At 43.6% G+C, this 25,841-nt stretch overlaps 1 protein-coding gene across 3 annotated transcripts in view; it reads right to left on the minus strand.

Moving 5' to 3' along the window:
- Positions 1-620: 620 nt before the first annotated feature.
- LOC131669501 (uncharacterized) overlaps positions 621-25,841 on the minus strand; it is a 54,627-nt gene continuing 29,406 nt past the window's right edge. For all 3 annotated transcript variants that reach the window (XM_058944413.1, XM_058944411.1, XM_058944412.1), the window contains 3 exons: positions 7,654-7,876; positions 7,049-7,252; positions 621-6,564 (listed from right to left, as the gene is read on the minus strand). In XM_058944413.1, coding sequence (XP_058800396.1) covers positions 5,942-6,564; positions 7,049-7,252; positions 7,654-7,876 — 1,050 coding nt within the window. In that variant the 3' untranslated portion in view covers positions 621-5,941. The remainder of the gene's footprint in view (positions 6,565-7,048; positions 7,253-7,653; positions 7,877-25,841) is intronic.

A 25,841-nucleotide genomic window follows, 5' to 3' on the forward strand; every position in this document is an offset into this window, starting at 1 on the left:
GCGTCATTAAGCCGGTCGCTTGAAGAATGTGAGAAATAAGAAAAAACTTGTCGGGCACTTTTGTACTTTACAGTAGGCAGTCGGTGCTGGCAGTGCGCGCTTTGCCCTAGTAATCGCAAATGTCCCAGACGAGCGGCGCCCCAAACTTTACCTCCGACTTTGAGTTCGCATTATCCCTCGGCACTCTGCTCTCTGCGCGTGCACCTATAATTTTCGGACAGGTTCGTGATTTTCTCCGTTACTCTTGCTTGAAAGTTCGCGGATTATTCTAAGCCTTTTTTACCGAGCAGCAGTGAAGAATTACAGTAAAAATACACTCTCGCCATAAAAAATAAGGTCCAACTGAAAATACAGAATAAAGATCAAAAGCGACTGTTAGCGCTGCTGTGGGGTCAGCATCAAGCCAGTAGTTCAATTGAGTTGTAGTAAAGCTCTTCGCACCCAGTCCATTACATACTTACTCTGTCTAGATGTAATTTGTCGTCGGTGTTGAACTTTCGCTAGTAAAGCTGTGCGAGAGTTAGTATGGGGTTCCGCTTGAGAATTTCTTAAAAAACGAAACGTCGGATGTGAAAAATAAGAATCTTTCTTTGATGAAAACTGATCGCTATATTTTTTCACTAATGTTTTTTTTTAACAATAAATAAACGATGAATCATCAATTAACTTATTTGACGCAGTATCGGTCTTAGTAGTATATATGTATATATATATATATATATATTTATATTTTTTCTTGTTGCTTTCGTGTCCGTCGTAAATACTCAGTTTATACGACGAATTGTATAATCATCATACACGTTTCTAAAAAACGATGTTCGAATCTTACAACTGTTTTGTATGTCGGCTGTTGAATCGATCTCCATTTTATTTTTCATTGCTCTTGTGAATTTTGTTTCTTCCCTTCTTCGATAATTCATTACCTTTTATTCATTTATTTTTTCTTATTTTGGTTGTTGTCCATTAGCTACTTTCGTTAATATGCGAAGCTTAACTTCTACTCAATAAAACGTCGTCTATAAAACTACTATAAAAGAACCTCGTAGAAAAATCTTCGCGAATCTATGTGCTACGTATACGAACGATCGTCACAAAAATATCTATGATGTCATTACACATTAGACAGAAGGATTTTAACGGAAAAATCGAGAGGGAGGAAGTTATATATATTTATATAGATAACCGAAAGGAAGCACACGCTCTAAAAAATGTTTTTTTTCTTTAACTCCCAACTGCTGTGTTTATCGTGTGTTTGTGTCCATTTGTTCTCTCCCTCTCTCACCTTTTTTTCTCTATTTTTTTTCTCTATCTTTTTCACTTGCTAGAGTTGTTATAGTATGCTTTTGATGTGGCGGGGAGATACTGAGTGGAAAGGTTCGTTTGTGCTCGATAAAAGCTCCTCGTTGGCAGACTGCCTTTGAAAATCCATGAGTATCCTCGATTTGTATATTTTTTTTATTTCTCTTATTACACATACACACAGTCGACTCGTATTTTTAACTATTATATATACCTATTATATGTATAGTGTCAACATCGTCGGTATGAGAATTCGCGTCACGTGTGTCTCTCAATTAGTTGTTTAATCGTTTTTTTTTCTTCCACGTTGAACGGAATAAATAAGAAAAATCAGCGACAATCAAAAGAAAAATCGTAAAACACTCCTCGTATTTTTTTATTTGTGTCTATTTCTCATCTTTCGTTTGTTTTGTGTTTTGCATTTTTTTTTCTCTTTATTAATCAAACATGTGTCTAAGTACATCGACTTTAAATTTGTTTTATGTATTTTTTATATTTTTTTTGGTGGGCCTTTTTTACTCAAGTTCCCCTAAAACGCACTTTGAACGAGCCTCCTAAACAGAGTGCACATCTAAAAATTTTTTTATTATTTCCCATTTTCTTCCTTAAATTTGTTTCTCTCGCCCTCTATACACGATCTCGGCCCCATACGGCGTCGGCTGTCAACGCTGTAATCGGGTAAAATCTCTTTCTCACACGCACACTCTCATGCACGCACGCGCACAGCTTTTTCACGTCTCTCCTAGGTGTATACGTGTGTAGTTAATAACGCGAGGCGCAACGTAAAAGAAAAAAAAAAACAAACGGCGAAGAAGAAGACACGGACAGAACAATATATACTTCGGCCGAACGTTCGCTCGCGACGAGAAAACGACGGGTGGCGCGAAAGTGTTTATTATTATTTTTTTTTCCATTACTTTACTTTATATTTCTATAATATTTGTACCTATGTATATCCAACTTTCTTTCTCGCACAAAAAAGGAGGCGTGTGTGCGTGTAGTGGGTAATATGCGAGTCTGTACGTGTAGGGCTTCCACAGGAAAAGGGTTATAAAACGTTGCAAGCGCGACGCAACTAACAACTCGGCCTTTTCACCCACAAGCCGTATTCGCATTGTTTGAATTGTATTCTATAATAAGTATTGTTGTATATTATTTATAAGGGCGGCGCTAAAAGGAGGAACACGAACTCCTCGTTCTTTCTTTATCCCGCATTGTACAAGTAAAAAAAACACGCGCGCAGGACGTACGTGGCGATCATCGTGAGTGTTTCAACATTTTTTTATTGTGCGTATCGTGACTTTCCGCCCTGCCGTCTCTCTCTCTCTCTCTCTCATTCTCGTTTTCTCTATGTATATACTTTTATTTTCCATCCGTGATAGTTATATGGCCATCTGTCTTTTCTTCGGAGACGTTCTAACGTGTGTAAATAGTGTTTCCGGGCGGTGCAGACTAGCAGAAGTGTGCGCGACTGCATATCTGGCGTTTTTATGAACTTGCCGATGACAGCTTGGCATATCCGACTTTGTGGATAATTTCTGTAATGATTATTGGCTCGACGCTATATTTAGTGAATGGCGATTGAAAATTATAACCCTGGAAAATCAATGGACCTAACAATGTTCGTTCCGCGACAAGTTTAAGTTATTCTACATCGCGGTACTTCAGCGTTCGGCGATTTATATAATTGCTATCTACGCACGACATATCATTTATGTTTTCATATCGCTAATTATTTATTTCTTAATGTTAATGACTTCATTATACTTCACGATTGGTATAACATTATGCTAAACGAACAATGTCCTATTTTCAGTCTATTGAGAATGTTTAGTACGGAATAATGAGAACAAAATAAAACTCGTATTTTCAGGAACTTTGAAAGAAAATATGTTCAATCGCATATTCCAATCAGTGACGCTCACTTCTGCCGTCGTAAGACAAGAGTTTAACATGCATACAGGGGGACAGAATGCCAGAATCGGAAGTATAGAAGCAGACTAAGATAGAAGAGGAAAAAGAACAACAATAACATCAATAACAACAACTGCATCGGCAGTCACGTCGCATATATATATACATACATACATACATACATATATATATATATATATATATATATATATATATATATATATATAAGAAAACTTGGACTTGTCGCGATGTCTTTCGTTAGTCTCTTTTAAGAAAATCAAGAAAAATGAATGTACATACGCGCTGACAAAAAAAGAAAACGTAACGCCGCTTCTGGAAGTACAGACATGTATTCATCAACGCTTTCTTTCTTTTCAAGGAGGTGTGGGGGGATTCACACGGGATCATATATACCCCGGCACTTCGTAACTTGCTTGTAATACGAGTCTTTCTGTTCTCTTTTTGCCTCAAGGTGTCGACATCGTCGTTTATCATCTAAGTTTTTGTGTATTTTTTTTCTGCTTCAAGTACAATATATATATATATATATATATATATTTTTTTTGTTATCATAATGCATGTAATGTCTAAACGAACACATATTATACCTCGGTAAACTCGGCTTCTCTCACAACTCGCTCACTCTCCATATCGCGGCAGACGCACGCGCGAAACAAACGCGCGCTACTCGCTTAGCTCTATCTCTCTCTCGTTCTCTCTTGCAGTCTCTCGTCATGCTCGCACGGTAGTTAACACGGCAAATCCGATCTCACCCTGTGAGCATGTGCTCGTCACACGTACGATTCTTTGCAATTTGTTTTGCTTTTCATGCTCTCCCGCTTGCACGCACGCGTTCTATTACATGTGTGTGTCTGTGTGTGTTTGTGTGTGTGTGTGTGTGCGTGCCATAGTTGGCGAATGTGTCGGGCATATACCGCGTGCACGCGGAAATTCTCTTAGGCGCTTTTATCTCTTTTACACTCTCGCACTGTACACATACATACGCGCATACGTACGCGCGCGGCTGAGTCTCTTTTTCTCATGTTGTTTATAAACACTTGTGTTTTTTTTATTTTATATTTTATTTATTTGCTAATTTTTTTTTGTTTTGTTTTTGGAGCTGATTGCGCGGATTTAGCGTGTCTTTTTGTTCGTTTGTCAATTATATTTTTCATGTTTCTTCTTTACTTCTTTGGCGTTCTTGCGTCGGTAACTTACAAAACAGTTTTTAAACGTCAACAATGGATCTTACATATGTGAATAGAACATTAATATATAATCTTTTTTATTCTTATTTCTCTTTTTTCTCTTCTTTCTCGTCTTTTCTCATCTTTACAAGTAATGTTGTGGGTGTTTGCCACTGCGGTTTCTTTTTCACTCTGGTAACTTTTTATAAAATTAATCAATTTTTATTTTCGTTTAACAAGTAACAATAGCGTGTCCTTTTCTTTTGCCCGTGACTTTGCGTTTTTTTCTTCTTTTTTTTTTCTTTCGCCTTCTTCAAAATATACTCGTAAAATCTAACGCCGCGCTCTTCCGTTTCGCAGGACGATTTGGCAGGGGCACAACGGAAGTATTTTCTACGAAAACGGAAATTTGAGTTTAGCCCGTCACTTTATTGGAGTATCGATGCGAATTTCCCGTACACGCGGCCGCGCCTTCATTGATGAGAAGAACAAAGGCGAGAAACGACTCAATGAAACACGCCATCATCAACGATAATATTGTATTAGTTAAAACGCGCTATTCTTTTTTTTTTGTTTTTCAACAGTTCACTCTCGCTCGCTCGCACTCGCACACGATTCGGGCAGGCCGATTAGACACACCGCCGCGCTTGAATAACATTACGTTTGACTTGGACGCGCGCGGTTGCGCGCTTCATCGTCATTTCATCCTAAATACGTCGGTATAATTTTTTTTTTTATTTTTATTGTTTAGTAATAATAATTGCGTCGCCGAGCTTGTTTCGCCCTCCCCCCTTGCATCGCGCATGAAACGTTACGCGACCAGTGTCCGTTTTCTGCCACATCTATATAATATGGTTCTCAAGTGTCGCCTCGGGTGTGTCTTTCTAAATTGTCAATCACACACTTGGCCTCGGAGATAAATTATTAATCCCATCGCACTATGTATAATAATGTGTATAATAATAACGTACTTCATTTCACTGAACGCATATATATCTCGTGTTGTCCGCCTCTCGTTTCCGCCTGTCAAATCTCTTTCTCTCGCGCTTCGGCAACTCACTCTCGACCTCGTTCACTCTCTCTCTCTCTTCCGTTTGCTCGTTCTCTCGCTTCCGAAAGCGCCTCGCGAATCTCGTGTATTCGATTAACCGTTAATTATTCATTAATCATTATTATTGTATTATTGTTTATTATTATTATTATTTTTTTATTTCCATTAGCATTCTCCGTTCGTAAGCCTCGGTTTCATGATAGCGCGCTCGCGGCGTCGCTCTGGGAAATGTAATGGTCGATCATAGACGAGGGCAGGCGACGGCTGACAATCTGCTGCCACGGCGCGTCAGCGGCAGGGGGTCCAGCCGCTGCTCTCCTTCTCCGCGCTCCACTTTGTCCCGCCTCGTCCCAGCCCCGGAAAGGAAAAAAAGATAGTAGCGAATTGCGTCGGTGTACATTCTCTCTCTCTCTCTCTCGCTCGCGCTCTCTCTCTCTCTCTCTCTCGATCCGAATTCCAGTTGCGTCGAACGGTCGCGCGTCGTGCCACGCTAAGACGGCTCCCGGCTCCAGCTGGCGGAGCGCGTGCAGTGCTGCACGCGCGGCTGGCGACGCTTCTTCCATCGGCACGGCCAGAGCCAGCGCCAATGGCGACGCCAGCAGTGCCTCCAGCACCAGCAGCGCCAGCGCGGCGGTCTGTTGGGGCGCGCTTGGATCGGCGCCCCGACGATGAGCTTGCGAACGCGCATCGGAGCCGGTGCCGCCGGCGGGTTGGCGCGATCATGCAGCAACACAAGCGACATCAAGCAGTGCAGACGGCGGCATAGCGCGGCGAGCAACGACGAGCACTGGCTCGAGAACAGGACGCCCCAGAGCCAAAACAGACAGACGAGGGGTAGCGGCGACGCCGGCGCGGCTGCTGCTGCTGCTGCTGCTGCTACTGCCGCCGCCGCCGCCGCCGAGGATGACGCGGCGGACGACGACGGCGACGTCGAGTGACTTGTGCTGCTGCTGCTGCTGCTGCTGCTGCTCAACAATGTGGTGGAAATGGCGGTGGTTGTGGTGCTGCTGGTTGTACTGGCTGGGGATGGCTCGACGTCTGGTAACTCAGGGCTCGGCTGTATCGAGCCGATGCCGCTGATCCCGCAGAACGGCGAGCGTCTGGGTGGCGGACCTGCAAATGTAAACATCTCGATTTCGCTTTCCAGTCGAATTAATAGCCGAGGATCTAACGAGCGCTGGTGCGTCGAGTCGTTTCTGATTGGGAAAATAGATAAGCCGCTCGCGTGTGGGAATTAAACGAGTTAATTCCTTCGAGGTTGAAGAGTAAGTTTTGCAATTAGAAACTTGCGGGGCTGGGGAGTGTTATTAGATGATGGTACCGTGGGATAACAGGATATGCCATTGCAGACGCGGCGTGAGATTTAACTCGAAATGTACTATTAGGAAATTGACCCGAAGACGCCAGCTCTCCGTCTGGCGCTGCGCTTAATAAATTCAATGGCCATCCAGTTCAGAGCTCGCTATCTAAGGGCCGTCGATTTTAATCCAGCGTCAATGCTACAGTCCAAAGCAGCGAATAAAAACCGTTCTCCTCGAGCTTCTCTCTTCGTCGAGACGCTCTCGAGAGTAAAGAATGGCAAGTTGGCCGCAAGTACCTGGAAGTGCTGGAGAAACGTCGCATTGTGGTGCTGTGGGAGGATCGCGCGGATTGGGGCCCATGTACACTACGCTGTTCGAACAGTTGGCACAGTTGCCCAGCAGCGGCTCCTGCTCGTTGCAGCTGCTGAAGCAGCACTCGTCCTCCGAAGTCGGATGTAGCGCCCTCGCCGCCTGCTCGCCCGTCTCGGGTATGTTGGGGTCTGCAAACATAGAGCCGCCATTTCTTCCCTTTCCATTTTCCCTTTGCCCTCCTCTCAGCCGATCCGATAATCGGAAAAGCCATCGCGACCGGCGTGTCACGTCCGCGAGCTGGAATTTCCATTGGCAGCTAACGAGTGCGAGCGGCGACGTTCCACATGACGAAGGGCGTTCATGAAATCGCGAAATTCATCTAGAGATTTAGGAGGCGCGCCGTGGTAAACTGCGCGCTTGTGCGTCGGAACCCTTCAAAAATTGAAGGAAAGTCGAGGGCCGTCAATTTTCTCTTCTCGAGTCGCTCGTCATGAATCTCACGGCTTCGCTCGACTCGCAGAGAAGACGCGGCTCTTCGTTGTAATTTTTCGTCTTGTGCGAAGTGCAGTCGAGGAGGGATATGCCGTACCTCGACAAAGAAAGGTGGGTTCGCCGGCGTATTGCGTGGGGTATGCAGGCGCACGGTCTCCCGGAAGTAGATAGGGACAGCGTTGTTCCACGGATTGGCACAGCGAGCGGCAGGGCCTTATTCTCCGGCCGACCCAAGATTCCTCCGTGGGCTCCGAATCATGCGGTCCCCCGTGAGCAAAGTAAGGCACCAGGGAGCTGCACACCCATTTCCTATACGCCTCCTGCAAACAGAAATTGCGATGCACGCTGTTTAATTCATTTGTTCGTACTCAACGGGAAGCTTATAATCGTGTTATTTTTGCTAGCTTTCAGCGCGATTAGCCTCTATCACGCTTCGATTAATATTATTCGCGATTGTGCTTGGCGTGAAGCTTGGCTTTCTTTATCGAGCGGACGGCTGAGCGGCGAAAAATAATTAAAAATAAATATCGTGGAGGGGCATTCGCGTCGGAGAAAAAAACCCCAGATGCCTTAAAGATTAACCGGGACGCGAAGATTGGAGCTCGCGCCCGCGGGGCGAGAAGGAGGTGGAATGAGAAAAAAGCGAGAACGCGAGAGGCGAGCCGACCGGTCAGAAAAGCACGACGACGACGGCGGCGATAAGACGAGAAGCAGAGCTGCCGTGCGAGTTGACCTACATATTTCGTTAATGCACGGTGGCTTTTGCGCGCGTAATTGTGATGCTCGGAATAAGAAAAAAAAGAACATAGAGGAATCGCTTTCAAGCCACCACGACTTTTTGTTTCATCTAAATTAATCGATCGAAAAAAAGTAATAAACTCCCGTGGCTATCGAATCAAGTCATCTCTTTTAAGAAACAAAAAGATTCCCGAAGTAGCAAGTTGCTTTCTATACTCTATATTCTATTTTTTGTCGTGAGATAAAGAGAGAGGAGGGAGGGGAAGAGGGAGCTAGAGTATCGATTCGTCGGGGGGTAGAAGGTAATAAGAAAGAAAGCGAAACAGGAAAGGCAAGAGAACCACTGGAAATATTGCACTTCACACGCTCTAGTTGTCTTTTCATTGTTCCATATTACTTTTTCTTCTGTACTCGCATTCTTCGCGCTACTTATTCGTATTCGGTCCTCGTCTCTTTCACTTGGTGTACGTTTGTGTGTGGGCGCGCGCGCTCGCGCTCACTTTTAGCCGCGCGCAAAAAAACCTTTCCATTTTCCGGCTCGGACCCCTTCGATGAAGCTTTTCTCACTGCTCGCAGGGTTCCTTGATGGATACATCTACGTTTGTATGAAAACGAATGACACTCCCGGAAAATGAGACATTACAAGTGGCACTACGTGCAAGCACAATTATCCAGGTTTGTAATAGCAACATACGAACAGAGTTTAATCGTCGCAAATGCGAATAGTCGCTTTTCGTGACGCGTCATTCCTTCGAGCACAAAAATTAGCGGACGAGTATGCGTATGAAGAATAAAAAGCAACATTGACCCGTAACTAGAGTATATAATCTGCCCAATTCCGCAGAGGAGTCGGGGGGAAAAAGTCAAACGACGAGAGTACCATCTTTCCTCGTAAAAATTCGTGTCGCGTGCGCTTTTGAGATAGGTACATACACGCACACACCCGCGCGCATACACGCATAAAAAGACAAGACTTTGCGACCAATAAAACCGTCTGGCTATCTCTGCTGCGACGAAACGCTACGAAAGTCATGTGCTCCGACCTGATTCTCCCTTTGAAGGATTTCGAGAATCCTACATGCCCCTCGTCTATACGACAATCGGCTTGTCCTCCAGATGAAATTCTTATTAAATTGCCGACAGTAATTGTCCGTCTACTTATTGAAATGAGAGTTCCAGTTGACAAATACGAAGCTAATGCGAGTGAACTGAAAGGCGAAAAAAGGGAGGAAGACTTCGAAAATCGCGAGCGTAGGAAATTGCGAGTGAACAATCAGTTTTTTTTTTCGGTAACTTCGCGAGCCGCCGGTTGCCCTCTCGGTTTCCACCGTGCTTTATTGCAAGGGTACAGGCAGTGGCAAAAATGCCTGATGAAGGAATAGTTTACACTGGGTTAAGAGAGAGAGAGAAGCGCGCACAGCGATCGATCTGTCTTATCGTGCGCCACCACTACTGACAGCAGCCGTTCGCTCGCTCCCTTCCCCCTTTTCCAGCTCATCGAAACCTGCAGCTCTAATAAATCGAATCTTCCGGGCTGCCTGTATTTTCTTTCTAATTGCCCCGAGCGTTTAGGATGCTACGTCGATGTTTATCCACGGCTTGGTCGGCACTGCCTCGCTCGCTATAGCGGCGGATTCGATTAGCGACGCGTTTGGCATTTTCGCGCACATTGCTCGTGATATGAACTTACACGCTTGTCCGCGAAGAGTCAAGTTTTTCTCGATGGCTCGCGCAATTACAAAGTAGCTCGGCTGACGTCGACATACTTTTCGGCGAACAAAAAAGATCGCCGCGCATGTTTCGTCGGCGAATACTTCGTCGAGTTCGCGTCTACACATCGCCGACTTCGCCATTGCAAATTGGGCGTACTTGATTAAGGGCACCCGATCCTTTGAAACTTTACTCTCTTGGCTTCGTCTGCTCTTCCCGTTTCTGCAGAGGCATCGCGTATATATTCAGCTAATCCATCGCGAAATTGCACAGAGCACTGTGTATGTAATTGCTCGGGGAATTATGCATTCGCTCGTGCGACGTGTAATTGAAATTTTCCAATAGCAATAAAAACGATCTATGCGAGATTTTTAGAGCTCGATGTACTTGTTCAAAGATTCAATGCAATATTCGTAGCCGCTGCGAGAGCAGCTGTTCAAGTAAACGAAGAACAGCATAGTAAGAAGAAGTCGAAATTAGTAATCTCTTCCTGCATTTGTCCATCGTAAAATTGCCGTCGTGTAATAACCGTCGTTCAATCTCGGTTAAGATCGACGTAACGCCCATTAAAGCCGCGGCGAAAAAGGACGAGCCGAGGCGGCTAAAGAGAAAAAGCGAAGCTGAAATGCGCGGCGCGATGATCGATCGCCGAAGCCGACTGCGCGCGGCCGAGATTGCCGCGTATACGCGGGGACGCGCGAAAATTTTCGCCTTTCATCGGCGACGCCGCCCTCGTCTCGCGCACGCGCCGCGCCGCCGCGCGGATATTTCGACGATTCGCCAGTGCACGCCGAGCTTCGCACGCTTGGAAAATCAAGCCGAGGCGCGCGATTTCCCGGGGAAGATATTTCGCTTTCTCGCGCTTTCACGTTGAAACGCCGACAAAGAGGAAAATATGTACATAGGTATGTTTTGCATTTTCACGGGAAATGCAGTGGAGAGTCACTCTGGGAAAATATGAAAAATACACGAAGGGCGTGTATAGGCGAGCGAGCGCTTGCCGCGGACGACGCGCCGAATTCAACTCTATTGATTTTACAACAATAGAAGCTACAGCAGAAATATCAAGCTCGAAAATTAATTGGAATCGCCGTCGGATCAAAGTAGAGCCCGAGCGTTGAGAAAAAAAGCCACACACATACACACACACACGCACACTATCCGGTGCACCACAGATTTCCAAGTAACGAGCAAGACGAGGGGGTGGTAAAGGTCGTAAAGCGTGTAACCACTTTGAGCATGTCGAATCGTCGCTGTATAGAAGACAGAAGCCATATAGACAAGCGAAAGCTTCCTCTTGGTCTCTCGGCTGAGGAGGCAAAAGCGTCTCGTGGCAAAAGGGTATCGAACGGTCTTTAGCGGCTCTCGCCGCCACCGCCTGCCTCGTTTGAATGCTGCGGGCTGCTGCTACTGCCGGGTTAGATACCTGAAGCACCCACTCGAAACTCCCTACCACTGACCCAATTTCCGCGTACTCAGCCACGATACTCCCTCTCACTCCTTTTTTTGTAAGTAATTGTGCTGCCTTTGTTTGCGAATTATTTTTTACGCTTTGTCAGAGCGGTGTAATTTAAAAAAAACGGAGTACGGAAAAGTTCTACCTAATTGATAGGTCGAAGTTGATGTTTTCATTTCAAATAATTATATGGCAATGTATATTAATGAGGGATATTTCCAAACGTCTATATACATAAAAATTCGATTTCAGTATAATTACAGAACTGGTATTTGGATAGAGTTAATTACTCCTCCGTATGAGCTTGTTGATAAGTAATGATAAATGGAGACGCGACGTGAAAGCGGAAAATGAATACGACTACTGTTCTCTTCTTTGGCGCTGGGAAGAATCTCAAACAATACGTCGTTTTCTGATTTTCTCCAGTAGTCAAAATCACCTTTTTATCGTTACTTTTCAGAGTCGTCGAATGGTTCGATAATTGCTGTGGTTTGAATGAACCCCAGATTGCGTGGAAACTCTTTCACTCTCTCTCTCTCTCTCCCTCTCTCGATTATTTCCATCCCCCTTTACATCCAAAGTGTATATTTTTAATATACGATCGATGATTTTTCATTTCAAACTGTCCTTATTAAAATCGTTTTATCGACGGAAATGTTTGAAAAACTACATATTACTTGTATTTTTAATACGCGAGAAGCCAAGCTATGAAAAAAAAAATAGTTACGTCGTATTTGACTTATTGCGGCAAACTAAATGAAATTTTCCAATCGACTAAATTACAAGAAAGTTATAAAGCTTTTGGAAGGGAAAGTTTTGCGAAATCTCCTAACAACAAAGCCTCTCCTGCTTTAAAGGGCGTTTACTTCATTACTGGAAAATAAGACGAACTGCCAGCTTTCCTGTCCGCGCTAATCTACTCACGCCTTTAGGCGGCGAATACTTGATTTTATTATTTCGAGGCGAATAACTGCTCTGAAATCTCATTATATAAGTGTCTCACTGTTAAACGCTCACGTGTACTGTAGTTCTATTATTCTGCATTGTGGATAATCTCTTCAAAAGTATCGCAATTTCGTTATAATTATGTGAAACACGTTGTCGGCCGTGCGGAAAAAAAGTTTTCTATTCATTGAAAATATCGAAAAATCATACGCAGATAGCCATTGACCTGATCAAAGTGTGATTTTTTCATTTCGGTCGGTTTTTTTAACGCGTGATTTTATCCACATGGAGGACCAGCGAGGCGAGCTCACGTGAAAAACGAACCGAGATCTATTAAAACCAACAGTTATCAGGAAAAATGTTATCCTGCATGGCTTTGCATTGTCTTTTTTTTTCTTGGGCTAGCTAACAACGTAAATGCAAATCGCTTGAAATGTCGCGCGCAAATCGGAGAAAAAGAACCAACAAGTGGGATTCACTCAAACATGAATTCCAATTTATCACGCGTTAATAGCGCTTCTGGCTTTCGGCTCTATCAACCAATTTGCCTTTGAACAAAACGCCAATTACTCGTCAATTAAACAACAATTGTATCCCAATAACACACAATATTAGATCAATTTGAATATCGGCACGTCGGGGAAATTCAATCAGAGTATTCTTTTTTCTTTCTTTTTTTTCCAAAGCCCCTCGCAAGGCAAACTCAATTTTCGGGAGGAGAATAAAGAGCAACGAGAGGTGCCGTTCGGATCACGTGTCAACGTCGAGTGCGCGGCGGCGTTGGCAGCGCGCACCGCAGCTGTCTTCGACCTGCCGGACATGGAAATTCAGCGACGACGACAAGGAGGACTAGTCCACGAAAGCTCGTGATAATTGAACTTCAGCTGTACAGCGACGAGATACCAGCCTGCTGTTAACGCACCAATGCGCTAGAATTTTACTTAACTGCTGGCCTTTCTTTTTTCATTCTTTTCCCTTTCAACGCAATGAAGATTCCATTAGGATAATTTCCTGAACGTGTTGTTCAAGGGCTAAATTGAATGGAAATTGAGATAATAGCAGTGGAAAACGCGGAGCCTAGCACGACGTAATGGGACATGACGCGATCCTAAAATGTTGACGAATACGTACACTTACCATAATTGGACAAGTAATGCTACATCGTGAGCGGAATATTAGCGTGTTGACGTAGCCTGTAAAATAGTTTTGATTGATGGAATTTGGGCAAACTTGACGAGCGAATCAACAACAACAGACTTCACCACCAAGTTGGGAGTTTAGCTTGTTGCCAAACTCCGACCGTCAACTTGGAAATTAGTCGTTGTTTTTTCCGCGAGTTTTCACGCAGACCTTAAAAACAATAGATAAACGACTAGATAAAAACGAGGAAAAAATAAAATAAAATAAAATTGTCCGATCCGTTCGGCGAAACGTATTGTCGCAACCAATCATTGACAATCAACGTGTGTAGTTGTGTGCCAATCACGAAGCAATTGCCACAACGACGAAGCATCAAAACGCTAATGGCACTAATAGCCTACGACTCGTCGACGCAGCTCTTAGTTGGCCAAGCGAGGGAGAGGGAGAGAGACAGACAGACAGAGAGGGCAAGCTCCCCTGAGGCGCAAATATTAGCTCGCCGAATGAGGAGCAAAACTAAAACTGTCCCGGCACGGCCTCTTGAAAAATGCACGATTTACTTTCAAAGCCGCCGGCGCCCCTTTTCATCTCTCCTTCATTCCCAGGCTCTCTCTCTCTCTCTCTCTTTCTCTCTCTCTCACTCTCTCTTCTCCCTAAGGGAACTGTGCTTAGCCATTAGCGCGCCAACGAGAGATAAGGAGACGTGCTAATTTTTTTTTTCTACTTCCATTTCTCCTCTCAATGTTTCCATTTTGGCGAATCGCTTTATTGCATGGTTACTACGAGATACCCCCCCTCATGGTTTCAAGGGTAAATCGCGATGATGTTTCTTTTTTTGCGGTAACGCGTATCACCAAAGCTCGAATGACGTCCTCCCTTAGCCTGATTTACAAAATGAGGAATGCCGTGGCTGTAAATTTTCGCATACGTCTGTTCTATTTGCAGTAGTGACTTTATTCAAAAACCAGTATTACTCATTAATTAATCCGTTGACGCCGGAGAAAGTCTAAAGTTATTGTAAAGCTTTTCAATTAATCAAAAACCTCCGACCCCTCGATTAAGTATGCTACTGATACATTTTTCGATTGAATAAATAAATTTCAGGACCTCGTTTGAGTATTTTTACTTCTAATACAGTTACACATTGCATATTTTCATAATTCACTTTAAGATCCTATGGATGCGTATAAATGTAGAACTTTCAAGAATGCTATTGTCAACATTTTATAAATATGTCTCAAAATTTCATCTGCCTCGGGATAATTGTTTTAGTGATGTCCATCTGAAACTAGGAATTATTTGTGTCATTTAAAAAATTTGGTGAAAAGACCGATGGGAATTTTTAAATTATATCCATTCTCATTAGGAGCCGAAAATTGTCATTTGTATAAGTACATTTCCTACGTTCGTATACGAATGCCTCAATTTAAAGTTTTGACGGACAGCTAAGCTTGGAACCCAAAGCTCGATTACCAAGAACTTACCGAGCAATAAAAATAGAAGATGAACGATCGACTTTGTCGTGAGAAAAGATTCGTTATAAACTAAATTTGGTAATTTTCGTAAGCTATCCGTGGAACTCCATTATATTTAGCACTGAATCTATTTTCATTTTACTTGAGAATCGATGTAGATTTTGGAAGAACATTTTTATTTTTTAGCAAGAGTCTTCGATTCGTACTTCAGAATCGTAGTGGAAAGTTCATTATCAAACAAAGCATGTTTCACCGCGTTGGCAGTCTGTTTTGAAAATTCGACAAAATGAAATACTAAAGACATCAATCGTTTATCGCAGTCAATCCCACATCAAACACGTCATTCTAATCGCGAAAGCAAACTGATTAAATGGTTCGGCATCATCGAAAGATCAACAGAGCGATTATACGAGTGGGTATCTAAACCCCACTCGCTATTTGCTACGCGCTGAGGGTATATAAAGAGGAAATTAATCACGGAAATGTTAGCAATTTGATGTTACACAAGGCGAAGGCAATTTAATTTGTGCGCGCGGTAATAAAAGAGACACTCGTTGAGGCCCTTTGAGAGAGAAAGAGAGTGAGCGGGAATCGGTGGAGTCTATTCAGAGTCAACATTTGTTTTCTTCAAATGAGTTTTCGACCTCGTAGTCGAGTATGAAAACGGTTGATCTTTTTCTGTACGAGTCTTCCTAGAGAGACAGCAAACAGCTCCTTTTAAACTTTCAAATTGGCCTTGAAAAAAAAGGAAAAAAATACAAAATTACGAGTCTAATTAACCAACGACTAATATAAAGGAGGGCATCGTTTCAACGGCTCATTCCATTATCAGGAGGAGGGTTGGTAAATCGATTTTGCAGAAGCGTCCTCTTAAAAACACTGCTCGAGCGAACGAAGAGAGAAAAGAAGGCGCGCTACGGGGGGCGTAAGACCGAAGCGAAGTGACTTCCACACTTAAGTAAATAAAGGCCAATGGACTTTGTGGAAGGGTGAGTAGGTTTGACTATGCAGATGCGGGACCTGGAATAGAAGCTTCCTCTCTCTCTTGCCGAGGCTTACTCGAGGTCGCCGGATCGTAAGCAAAAGTACGAACGACAGTCCGCGACTGTTCCCGCGAGTGGACACATCGGTGAATGTGCTCAGCCCGACGGTGCTTATTATTGTCCTTAGTAGAATTATCCGTTTCGCTCTCGAAATTGCGCGGCAAATAAATTCCGGAATGTAATGTTCTCGTTGCTCGCATTCTCTATCGTCCCGTAGCAAGACTCTCATTAAGAAAGGAGAAAAGGAGGACGGATCTCTCTCGGGCACGTTCGAATCCAAAAGTAAAATAGGTAATCAAGGCTGTCGGCAAACAAGCTCTCCTCGGCGGAACGAAGAAGCAAATAGCAAGCGAAGACGCAAGAAGCGGCTTATAGTTTGTCGGAGAGAAGCGATAGGAGCGGGCGGCGCGCACGAAAGGCTCTCGGTAATAATGCGGTCACGAAGTGATTAACTGCACGGCGACGAGGAAGGAGCAGCGACTTCGCTTATCGGAGAGACGGACTTCATTGTCGGTTTGCCCGCGCACTTGTATAGTGAGAGGACTGCGAAGATCTCTAGCGGAGGCCAACTTTAGCTTCGCTGGTACACGTATATAGAGAAACTTGGAGCGAGCGAGCGAGACTTTGCTAAAGGTTTGCGCGGTTGCTGTGATTCCCACCGGCTGATGGCTGTGGCGCCATCGCCACATTCAGTACATCGCGGGTATTTCGCGTCGTGACTGCGCGACGTTCGCAAAGGCGATGCATGAAAACGCGCGGCTCGCGCGGTCGCCGCAATGCCAAAGCGAAATATCGGGCAGATTTATCCGCTCGAGCGAACGGATCGGTCGTAGAGACGCTTGGCCGCGAGGAAATTGGACGGATGGCTTTCCGCGCGACCGCGCAGTTTGTCCCCGCGCGCTCTGAAAAATTTAACGACGCAGCTGCGTATATAGATCGCGCGCGCGCCGGGATAAGGGCGAGGAGAGCCGCTCCGCCGATCGAACGCTTAAACTAAGCTGTCGCCGTGCAATAAAAAAAAAGAAGCAGTCTCTTTAAATCGAGAGGGAGAAAACGTAATAATCCTGCGGCTGCAGCGAGCGTAATACACCTCTCGCTCGCGGCGCGTATTAAGGGGATATTCTCGCTCGCTCGCGGCCCAAGTCGTTATAGTCGCGCAAGAGGGTTGAAGGTTCTCTCTCTCTCTCTCTCTCTCTCTCTCTCTCTTCGTCGCTCCTAATAAGACGCGAGCGCGCATAGAGATTTCGCCATTCTCTCGGTGCTCTCGTTTTCTCTCGGCCGGACGACTTCTCCCCACTCTCGTTTCGCGAATAATGGCGATGACCCTATTTTTTCTTTTTTCGCCGGGCTTTCCTCGCTCTCAGCCCCGCCGGCCCGTTTCGTTAATTTCGCGCCCGCGCGCGGACGGACGAGAGCGCGAGATTGAAGCGTCGCCGATGCGCCGGACAGATCGGCAATCGCGCGAAAGTGTGAATCGAAGTGGCGGCGTATGCGCACTGAAGAAAGACGGACGGGTAGCCCGTTTCCGCCGTTTTACGACGAGGTGGCTCTTCCACTCTCAATTTTTACAACGCACTCCCTTCGTTCGGGGCCGTAGAAAAACGCCTCGTCTCGTTCGTCGTCTATACCCTGCGCGTCGCTCTTTCACAATTAGTCCGATACGAACACACCAGACTTCATCGAATTACGTAGATACGTATGTCTTCAATGACGAATGAATACACCGCAAGAATCGCTCCGAGACAATACGGATAGAAATATATCACGCGTGGGTGCGCGTGAAACTGCACATAATGCGGACTTTGAATAGCAAGGAAGCGGAATAAGTTTGCAAAATCTCTCCGGGATATTCGATCGCACGTGCGTGTGAAAATACGCGAAAGTATAAGCGAAAGTTTATCGCTGCGCCCAAGACGGAGAGAAAACAAGGTGCGCGCGTGGATGGGTTTCAGTGCGCAGTAAATAAATATCAATCCGCGTCGTCGCCAGTGACGGTCTTCCAGGCTGGATAGTAAAGAAAGTGAAGAGGCAAAGCCTCACGATAGCCCCGTAAAATCCCAAACGACCGCGATAATAATCGGGCCTGGGCTTTGCAGGAACTGTCGAGAGAGAGAGAGAATTTTCCTTCTTTTTTGCCCCCGCGAGGTTGATTGGATTACGTCCTCGTTTGCGCGCGCGGCATATATGACATCCGCGCACGGAAAGACAATCGCGAGCTCGTAAAAACCAACGCGACTGCCGAATGATTTATCTCGTGCGCGAGCGGCAGGCCTTTTAATTGACTGCGGACGCGGGCGAAAAAAAGAAAAAAACTTGGATTCGCGTTTATTTGGCCTCCCTTCCTTAGCTGTCCATCACTCCGGCGAGTTACTTTGTTGGCTTTTAACGATCGCATTTTTCGCGCGGGATCCCCGACTCTGGGCGTTGCACTGTAATTCACTATCAAGAAACGACAACCGTGCCAGGCACTGGGAGAGCAACTAACGTCAAATCAAAGCGCCACAATTCTCAGCGGTTGCGGCTGCAGAGTCAAAGCCGCTACCTCCTCTCGGGAGTGCAGCGCCAGGTCAGGCCAGGTGCGACTCCGACGAACGTCTGTAATTGAACTTGTCCAGCTGAATTATAAAGCAAGCGAGAATCGCTGCTTCTGCTGCTGCTGCTGCTGCTGCTTCCGCCTCGGGAAGCGTCGCATTGATGTCGACGACGACGACGGCAGCTAAATTTAGGCGCTTCGATTTCCGATCGATATGTCAGAACAGCTTACGTCGGCCAAAATGTCACGACATTGTAAATTTCCCCCGCGGTTGTGCGTCGTTTTGTCGAGTCCGCGAAATGCACAAACAAAAGCAACTTAAATATGCTTTTGCCTTTTAGGCGAGCTCGCGGCTAATGTCCTCTCGCTGAATTCCCGAATTGAATTCTCGCCAATTCCCAATTCTCCTGCTCTTTAGACTTCAATTTGCGAATAATGAAAATGCAGTGGCTTTACCGCCATAAGAGAAAGTCCATTTCAATTAGGGAACTTCGCAGGCAATTTCACCCATGAGGTGTATGCGAAAATTATTCTACCGTATTTAGCAGTTTTATCCGAAAACTAACTAGTCATTAATTCGCTGCTCGGAAAAAAAAGCATCGTGCCTCACGGGCTGAAAACCATATAGCGGCAAAAATAAATTCCGTCGTGACCGGACACATAAAACAGCACGTCGCGTCGCTAGCGATGTACCCGCGCGTGCATCGCAGTATAGCCGACAGAGCAGAAATTTCAGTGGGTACGACAATCAAGAGCCACGATGCTAAAAAAAAGGCCCAATGGTTGGTCTCTTTTTGTTCCTTTCTCTGGCGCACACGGAAAAAGTGAATCAATAACGCTACGCGAAAAGAAGAATGACGCAGAGATAAACGATATCTGCGACTGTCGTCGATGGCTGACGATTATTTTGGGGTTGCCAACACTCAGGCGTTTTTTTTTTAACAGAATATTTTTGTTTCCATAATTTTCAAAGCATTAAGTGAAACGTTCGTGAAGCTCCGATCAGTCGATGGAATGGAAAAGTTGGAAATGTATGCGACCGAAAAATTTAACGACTCGAAAACCTAAGCACCCACAGAAACCTTTCCGCGACCTTTGGTGGCGAATATACCAAAACTTTATCGTAAGTATACTCTGAGTTTACGTCGAGGCAGTAAAAAAAATCTCGCCAACTCCACCGTCGAGCATTCAACGAAAGAAATAAATAAACCAATGCGAGAGAACCCAAAAGTCCAAGGGAAAGACAGCTTTAAAAATCAGTCCAACGGAAAGTGTTGACAACCGTAACAAAGGCAGTCAAATTATTAAGGCTTCTCGGGCAATTGGTTATATACATACACGTATACAGTTCGCGCGCGCAAAACACGTGCCCCAAAGCTTAATTACCAATGCGCTCTCCCGTGAATACGGCCAACCGAGTCCTCTCTCTCTCTCTCTCTCGCTCTGTTCCGTGGCGCATCGCATTCATAAAGAGCCAACTATGCGTTTTTCTCGCGCAAAAGTTCATTATTACCGAGGCGGACGCGGCAACGTTCGCAGCGACCGCGCGTCCGATGATCGCGGTGCGCGCGCGTACAAGTCGTCGTCGTAGCACTATTCGCATCGGTTGACAAGCTCTCGAAAGTGAGTACACAGCCTGATCGATATATCAATGTTGCGACGGCTAAACTCGCGCGGAACGCTTGCGGACAAGCGATCCGAAGTTAGCTACGACGACGATAAAGTTGGCGTGAACGACCGAGTACCCGAGTCCAAACCGACGTGTATTATACGTTGTACTCGCGATTGCAATTAGGCGTAATTTCGACTCAAGCAAATCAAACTTGGAGTCGTGGATATCCAATTACGTTTGCCTTATTGTTTGTTTTTTTTTTTTTTTTCGTTGACCAAGTTTCATTCGCGCGAGGCTTACAATATTATTCCAGCAGCTCTCGTTGACCGAGACTCTGATTAACTCGCGTGTAGCGCTCTTGACGAGATTCGATTGCCGCACGCGCACGAATGTTAACTTCGAGTTATGCGCCGTCAAAATTGGTGCGGCCTCTCTCCTTGATTGACGCCCGCGAACTGTGCGGGGGCATCTTCTTCGGTCGCGCTCCTGATTAATGGCTTCTTCGGGTACGTTGACGATGCAACAATCCGAAAATGAGGTCCCGAGAAATATCGAATCGTCGGCATGAATAATAATCAATTCACGTCTGGCAACAGAAGTGTAACTCACCGTCGCTGTAAAAAGTAATACGCAATCGATAGCAAGCGAGGATTACCTGCAACAGAAAGCGAGAGAAGCGCGAATTTAGAATTTAAAAATAAACTTGGACGGAAAAAAACAAAAAAAAAACAACTGAATAAATATCAATGCTCGCAAAAGAGCCAGGGTTCATTCGCAAAGGCGGGTATACGCGCGGAGGTAAGCTTTACCCACAGGGGGAGCGCGAGAACGCAAAGAATGCCGGGATAGTCATTCATATTCCAGTCGTAAATCCCTCTGCGCGCGGAGTAATTTGCGCATGGCAAAGCAATATTTATCTTACTTTCGGAGGCGAAAGGGGCGGGGGGGGGGGGGGAGCGAGGCATATCAAAGTTTAAACGACCGGACGATATCTCGGCAAACAGCGTGGCATGCGGCACATATTGAACTTTACGCGCGCGCGGACACTTAATGCCGGCAGCGTGTCGTGCAACTCGCCCTTCGCGGAAAATCAAGTCGTTAGCGTCAAAACTGCCTTTACCCCTTCGGCAGCGTGTGTAGCTTTCTTTTGCCACTGTAATCTCCAGTGTGAGTGTCGGTGATCGAGTTTGCTGTTTTCTTTTTTTTCTTTAGTGGAATATCGAAGAAAGTGACGTTTGGATATTCGTTGGGATATGCGTCAATCACGGAATATTAAAAATTATATTATAGGGCTATAACAAGGAACAAAATAGTCTTAATTTCAAAATCCATTCAACACTTCGAAGCTCTCTTGTTGGAGTGTCACGTTTCAGGCTTACATGACATTGTCGAATCAACAAATAAGAATAGTAATTAAAAAAGATGTAATACGTTCGTTCGCTAAACGTAATTGGAAGCGCGAGCATGAAAAATATCAACTGATATCGTTATTAATGTGACCAAAGTGCGAAGTAACACCTCCGTCGAGACGTGAAACTTTCGCAAACAGCATGACAAACTGCGCTGCATCTGTCTTCCTAAGCAAAAAATTGGTGAATATTTATAAGCAGTTTAACGCGTATCCCCTGTGAGATAAAAAGACGGGACTTGCTGGGCATTTAATGGTTAAGCTCCAGTTTCACGCCGTGATTGATTGCACCGACACGTTCTTGTCGTCTAGAAGCGAATTTTATATTTGTCCTTTTTTGACAGATGAATTAGTGAGAAAAATTTCAATGCCAATGCAAGGTTAACATGAAAAATAAACTATATTTCTCTTCTATGTATCATAAGACAAATTTTAATTAAATTGTATGAAATCAGTGTGATTACTGCAAATGACAGACTTGACTGGCTGCTAGATCCAATATCTTGTTCTTTACACAGTCAACATGATCAAGAAGAATATCTTGCAAAAAAAATTATAAAATATTCCTAACGTGATTGTTTAATATCATGTAATATCCGTGAAAAATATATTTTTCCTTGCGTAACGAAGTCTAGCATAAATATGAATTCCGAGAAAAAATCAAGCTAGCTAACACAGCGACGACGCTGCAGAGACTACCATCACTAATGGACGCACCTTCTTTTTTAATAAAAATCGATTTTCTGCACCAGATATAAAAAAACAAAACAATATTTTTACTGAACGGCGACATTTTAGCTTTTACTTCCATTTGCATAAAGCCCCTGTTAAACTTATTTTTGCAATACAATATCCATTGAAGTCTATACTGTTCATTTTCTGACTAGCATCACCATCATCCGAGCAAAAAATTTTCAAAGTGTGTGTGCTTGTTTGTACTCATGAAACAGCTGATAGAAGAAGTGTAGCCTCATCAAGTAACATTGATAGCGAATAAAGAAACCGATAGTAAGAGTGGTCAAGAGCAGCATCTTTTCAGACATTGGCCTATAATATTTCTATAGTGTTGAAGGCTACACATCTTCGTCGTTGGATATTTATCAAAACATTCGGGCTGCACGTATTATATACGTAATCCTACGATCTTGACTGCAGACGGAAATAGATTTCAGGCTTGTCACACACGTATTTGGGGCTTTCGTTAAATTAGCACCCGTTCCTGCAAGATCCAAATGTCTAGTCATGCTGTAAAGCCAGCACGAGTTTTCAAGTACACTTGGCCACTGAATTTTTTGGATTTCTTCGTCACACAAGATATCGCTAACACAGCAGTGCATGATAACCTGCTGCAGTCCTTTTCACAATGAAATCTATTCGAAAATTATTTCCAAATAAATTATTTGACATCAATGAGTACCTATAGAAATGCCATTGCTACAGCATCCACCAATCTTGACAATAAAAAAAATTAAAATGACTGAAATGACTGAAATGACTGCTCTTTGAAAAAAATAAATGCTTCAATCGAGCGTGTCAGTGTTTCCAGACAAGGCATGAATTCTCATAAAGCTATAAATCGTGCGTCAGTGGAAAATAAAGTCATTGTATCGTTAGCAATGTTCATAATAACTTCCATTAAGAATTCAAAATTAGTAACAAATAAATGCATTCAGACGACCTTTATAGGATTTACCGTGCCTTTGATGTCTGTTCCAGAATTCAATTTCCCACCAGATTGCCTTGCGAATATTTATATAGTCTCTGCAGTCCTGCTTCCGCTTGCCATTTCAACTAAACTCTTGCGTATACCAACGAAACATTTCGCTGTCCTAAAGATCTTCCAGCTCATAGGATCGACCATTCTAAAAGGGCCACTGAAGCGGAATGAAAAACGTTTTGCTCTCGCTACGATTCTTTTGACGATTGTATGCGCGAACGATTTCGTCTTTAATTTGGCCGACCTCAAATTACTGAAGACGGAGCTTCGTTTCAACTTATTTTAAGATATTTATCTATTAGATATATCAGCATTTGTATCTAAGTTGAATAGAGTCTGCTATAATTATTTAAGGATGATAATCAAACAAGCACGCAATATTGACAATTTAAGCATTGATTGATAAATCAGCTATCTATATATTCTCTTAAAAATTCCATGAAATGCAACGTGAACGATCGCCGTAACATGTATGACGAGCCATTTAAAAGCTTTGCTCTTCATCAACGAATCGGATAAGCTTTTGCAGAGGTTACGAGAAAGCGGCATCATGAATAGGATCGATTAACACCAAAAGTAAAAAAATTCATAATCACTGGAAAATTATTAAATAAGTCGAGCATGCCGTCAATGCTAACTTTAATATTATTTTCTGGCTTCATCATTTCCACGATTTCTTTTCTTTTTGAAATTCTTATCGACCCCATTATTCTAAAGAAGTGAACCAGAATTTGGAAAACTCAAAAGGAATTCAACGTACTTGCTAAAATTTTACTTTTCAACGTTGTATACGGAAAACTTCGCTAAAAGTAAAGTAAGTAAAAAAATTAAATAGTTTCAAATCTACATAGTTCTGTTGATTGCAATTTTGACCTCGTGAAATGTTCACCTTTGCTGAGTTTCCTATTTTCAGTCGATATTTTTGCTGCTACATTCCGAAAGACCTCGCCTATGTTGTTATGGAGGTCGTTGAAAGTTGAAATAGCAAGCATTACTATCATTAATTATGCAAATATCAATTCAAATTTCTTCCTAAATTATATAAACATATTCGTAAAGTTTTTATTCATTGTATAGCAGTTACGATTGTATTACACTTTTTGCTGTCACTTTAATATGGAATCATTGGAAAATCAAGAAAATAAAAATTATTTGTGAGCAATTGCCGTTATTATTTGATTTATTTTGTAAAAATATAATATTTAAGTATATCGTGTACTCTACTACAGTCACTATTGAAGCTTATCGAGACATTTGATTTGGAAGATGTTTTGATCCAAAGGTGTTGAAGTTTGAATTATTTGTCAATTTATAGGACAATTCATTCATAAATTATAAGTTACTTATACATGTTATTTGTAAAGTAAATATGTTCATATAGATTGAGAATAAATAACAAGGAAACAAAAATTTAATGTTCTTATATTTAACTCTATATCATCCTATTCAATAGTATAATTAACAATGAGATGTTCATTCATGTAACTGAAAAAAATATTGTTCTATAATCTATTTAATTACAGACCACACTTGTGCCTGACTAAAGTCGAATCATACTACTGGAATGCTTTCGCATTCTTACGCTAAATAGTATAACAAAAGCATAAGTAAATATTTTAAATGAATTGAGTGACATCTGAAAGCCATATAATTCAATGAATAGCCCAAGTTTCAGCAGTTAATTGATTGCACCTGCTGGTTTCCACCTCGTCGTTACGAGGAACAATGACATTGCACGGCAAGAAAACTGGACTTTTTCGTCGATGTTTTTGTCTTTTCTGAAAAAAGGCGCGAGATTGATGGTTTTGTGGATCTGTTACGTTGCTACTGCTGCAGCTGCAGCTGTGCTTCACGACAGAATTGACTTTTCGCGGTGCGACTCTCGCTCGAGAATATTTTGGAAAGAACACCGCCGAGCGCACGAAACACGCGGCGGTAATTACAAATGCTAACTAATCCTAAAAGCTGATTATCTCGTCAATGCGCGAATAATCACCGGACGCGATTCGAAGCTCGCGCCATTCGTTTTCCAATCTATCTGCCGTGTACACACGACCCGCCTGGACGACAGCGCGGCAAGTTTCGCATTAATGCGAGTTATGCGTTATGACACGCGTCTGCGCTCGAACATTAGCCCAGGAAGCGTACAGTACGTTCAGTTATAGCGACGTATGTACACCGCGTCTGCATCTACATATGTTTTGAATTTTCAACTGCCAATATGTATGCGCTAGGGAAGTATTCCATTCCACTAGGCATATTCGTCTATTGGAGTTGAGATTGTGAAAAATCTACGAAAAATCTTCTAATCCGGTGCTACTTACGTTAGTCGGCACGTAATTTATTCACGTCGAAGTAGTAGACGAAACGAAATATCACAGAACGGATAAATTAAAATAATTATATAACGAAAAAATTATAAATTACTATTAATATGCATTAACTCGCAATAAGGTAGAGCGGGTCGTTTTTGTAAAGAAACGTGTTATTTACAAAATCGCTCGACCA

This window comes from Phymastichus coffea, unplaced genomic scaffold (genome assembly GCF_024137745.1).
Source record: "Phymastichus coffea isolate CEN01 unplaced genomic scaffold, Cenicafe_Pcof_1.1 PCOF00094, whole genome shotgun sequence".
In the NCBI taxonomy this organism is placed as follows: Eukaryota; Metazoa; Arthropoda; class Insecta; order Hymenoptera; family Eulophidae; genus Phymastichus; species Phymastichus coffea.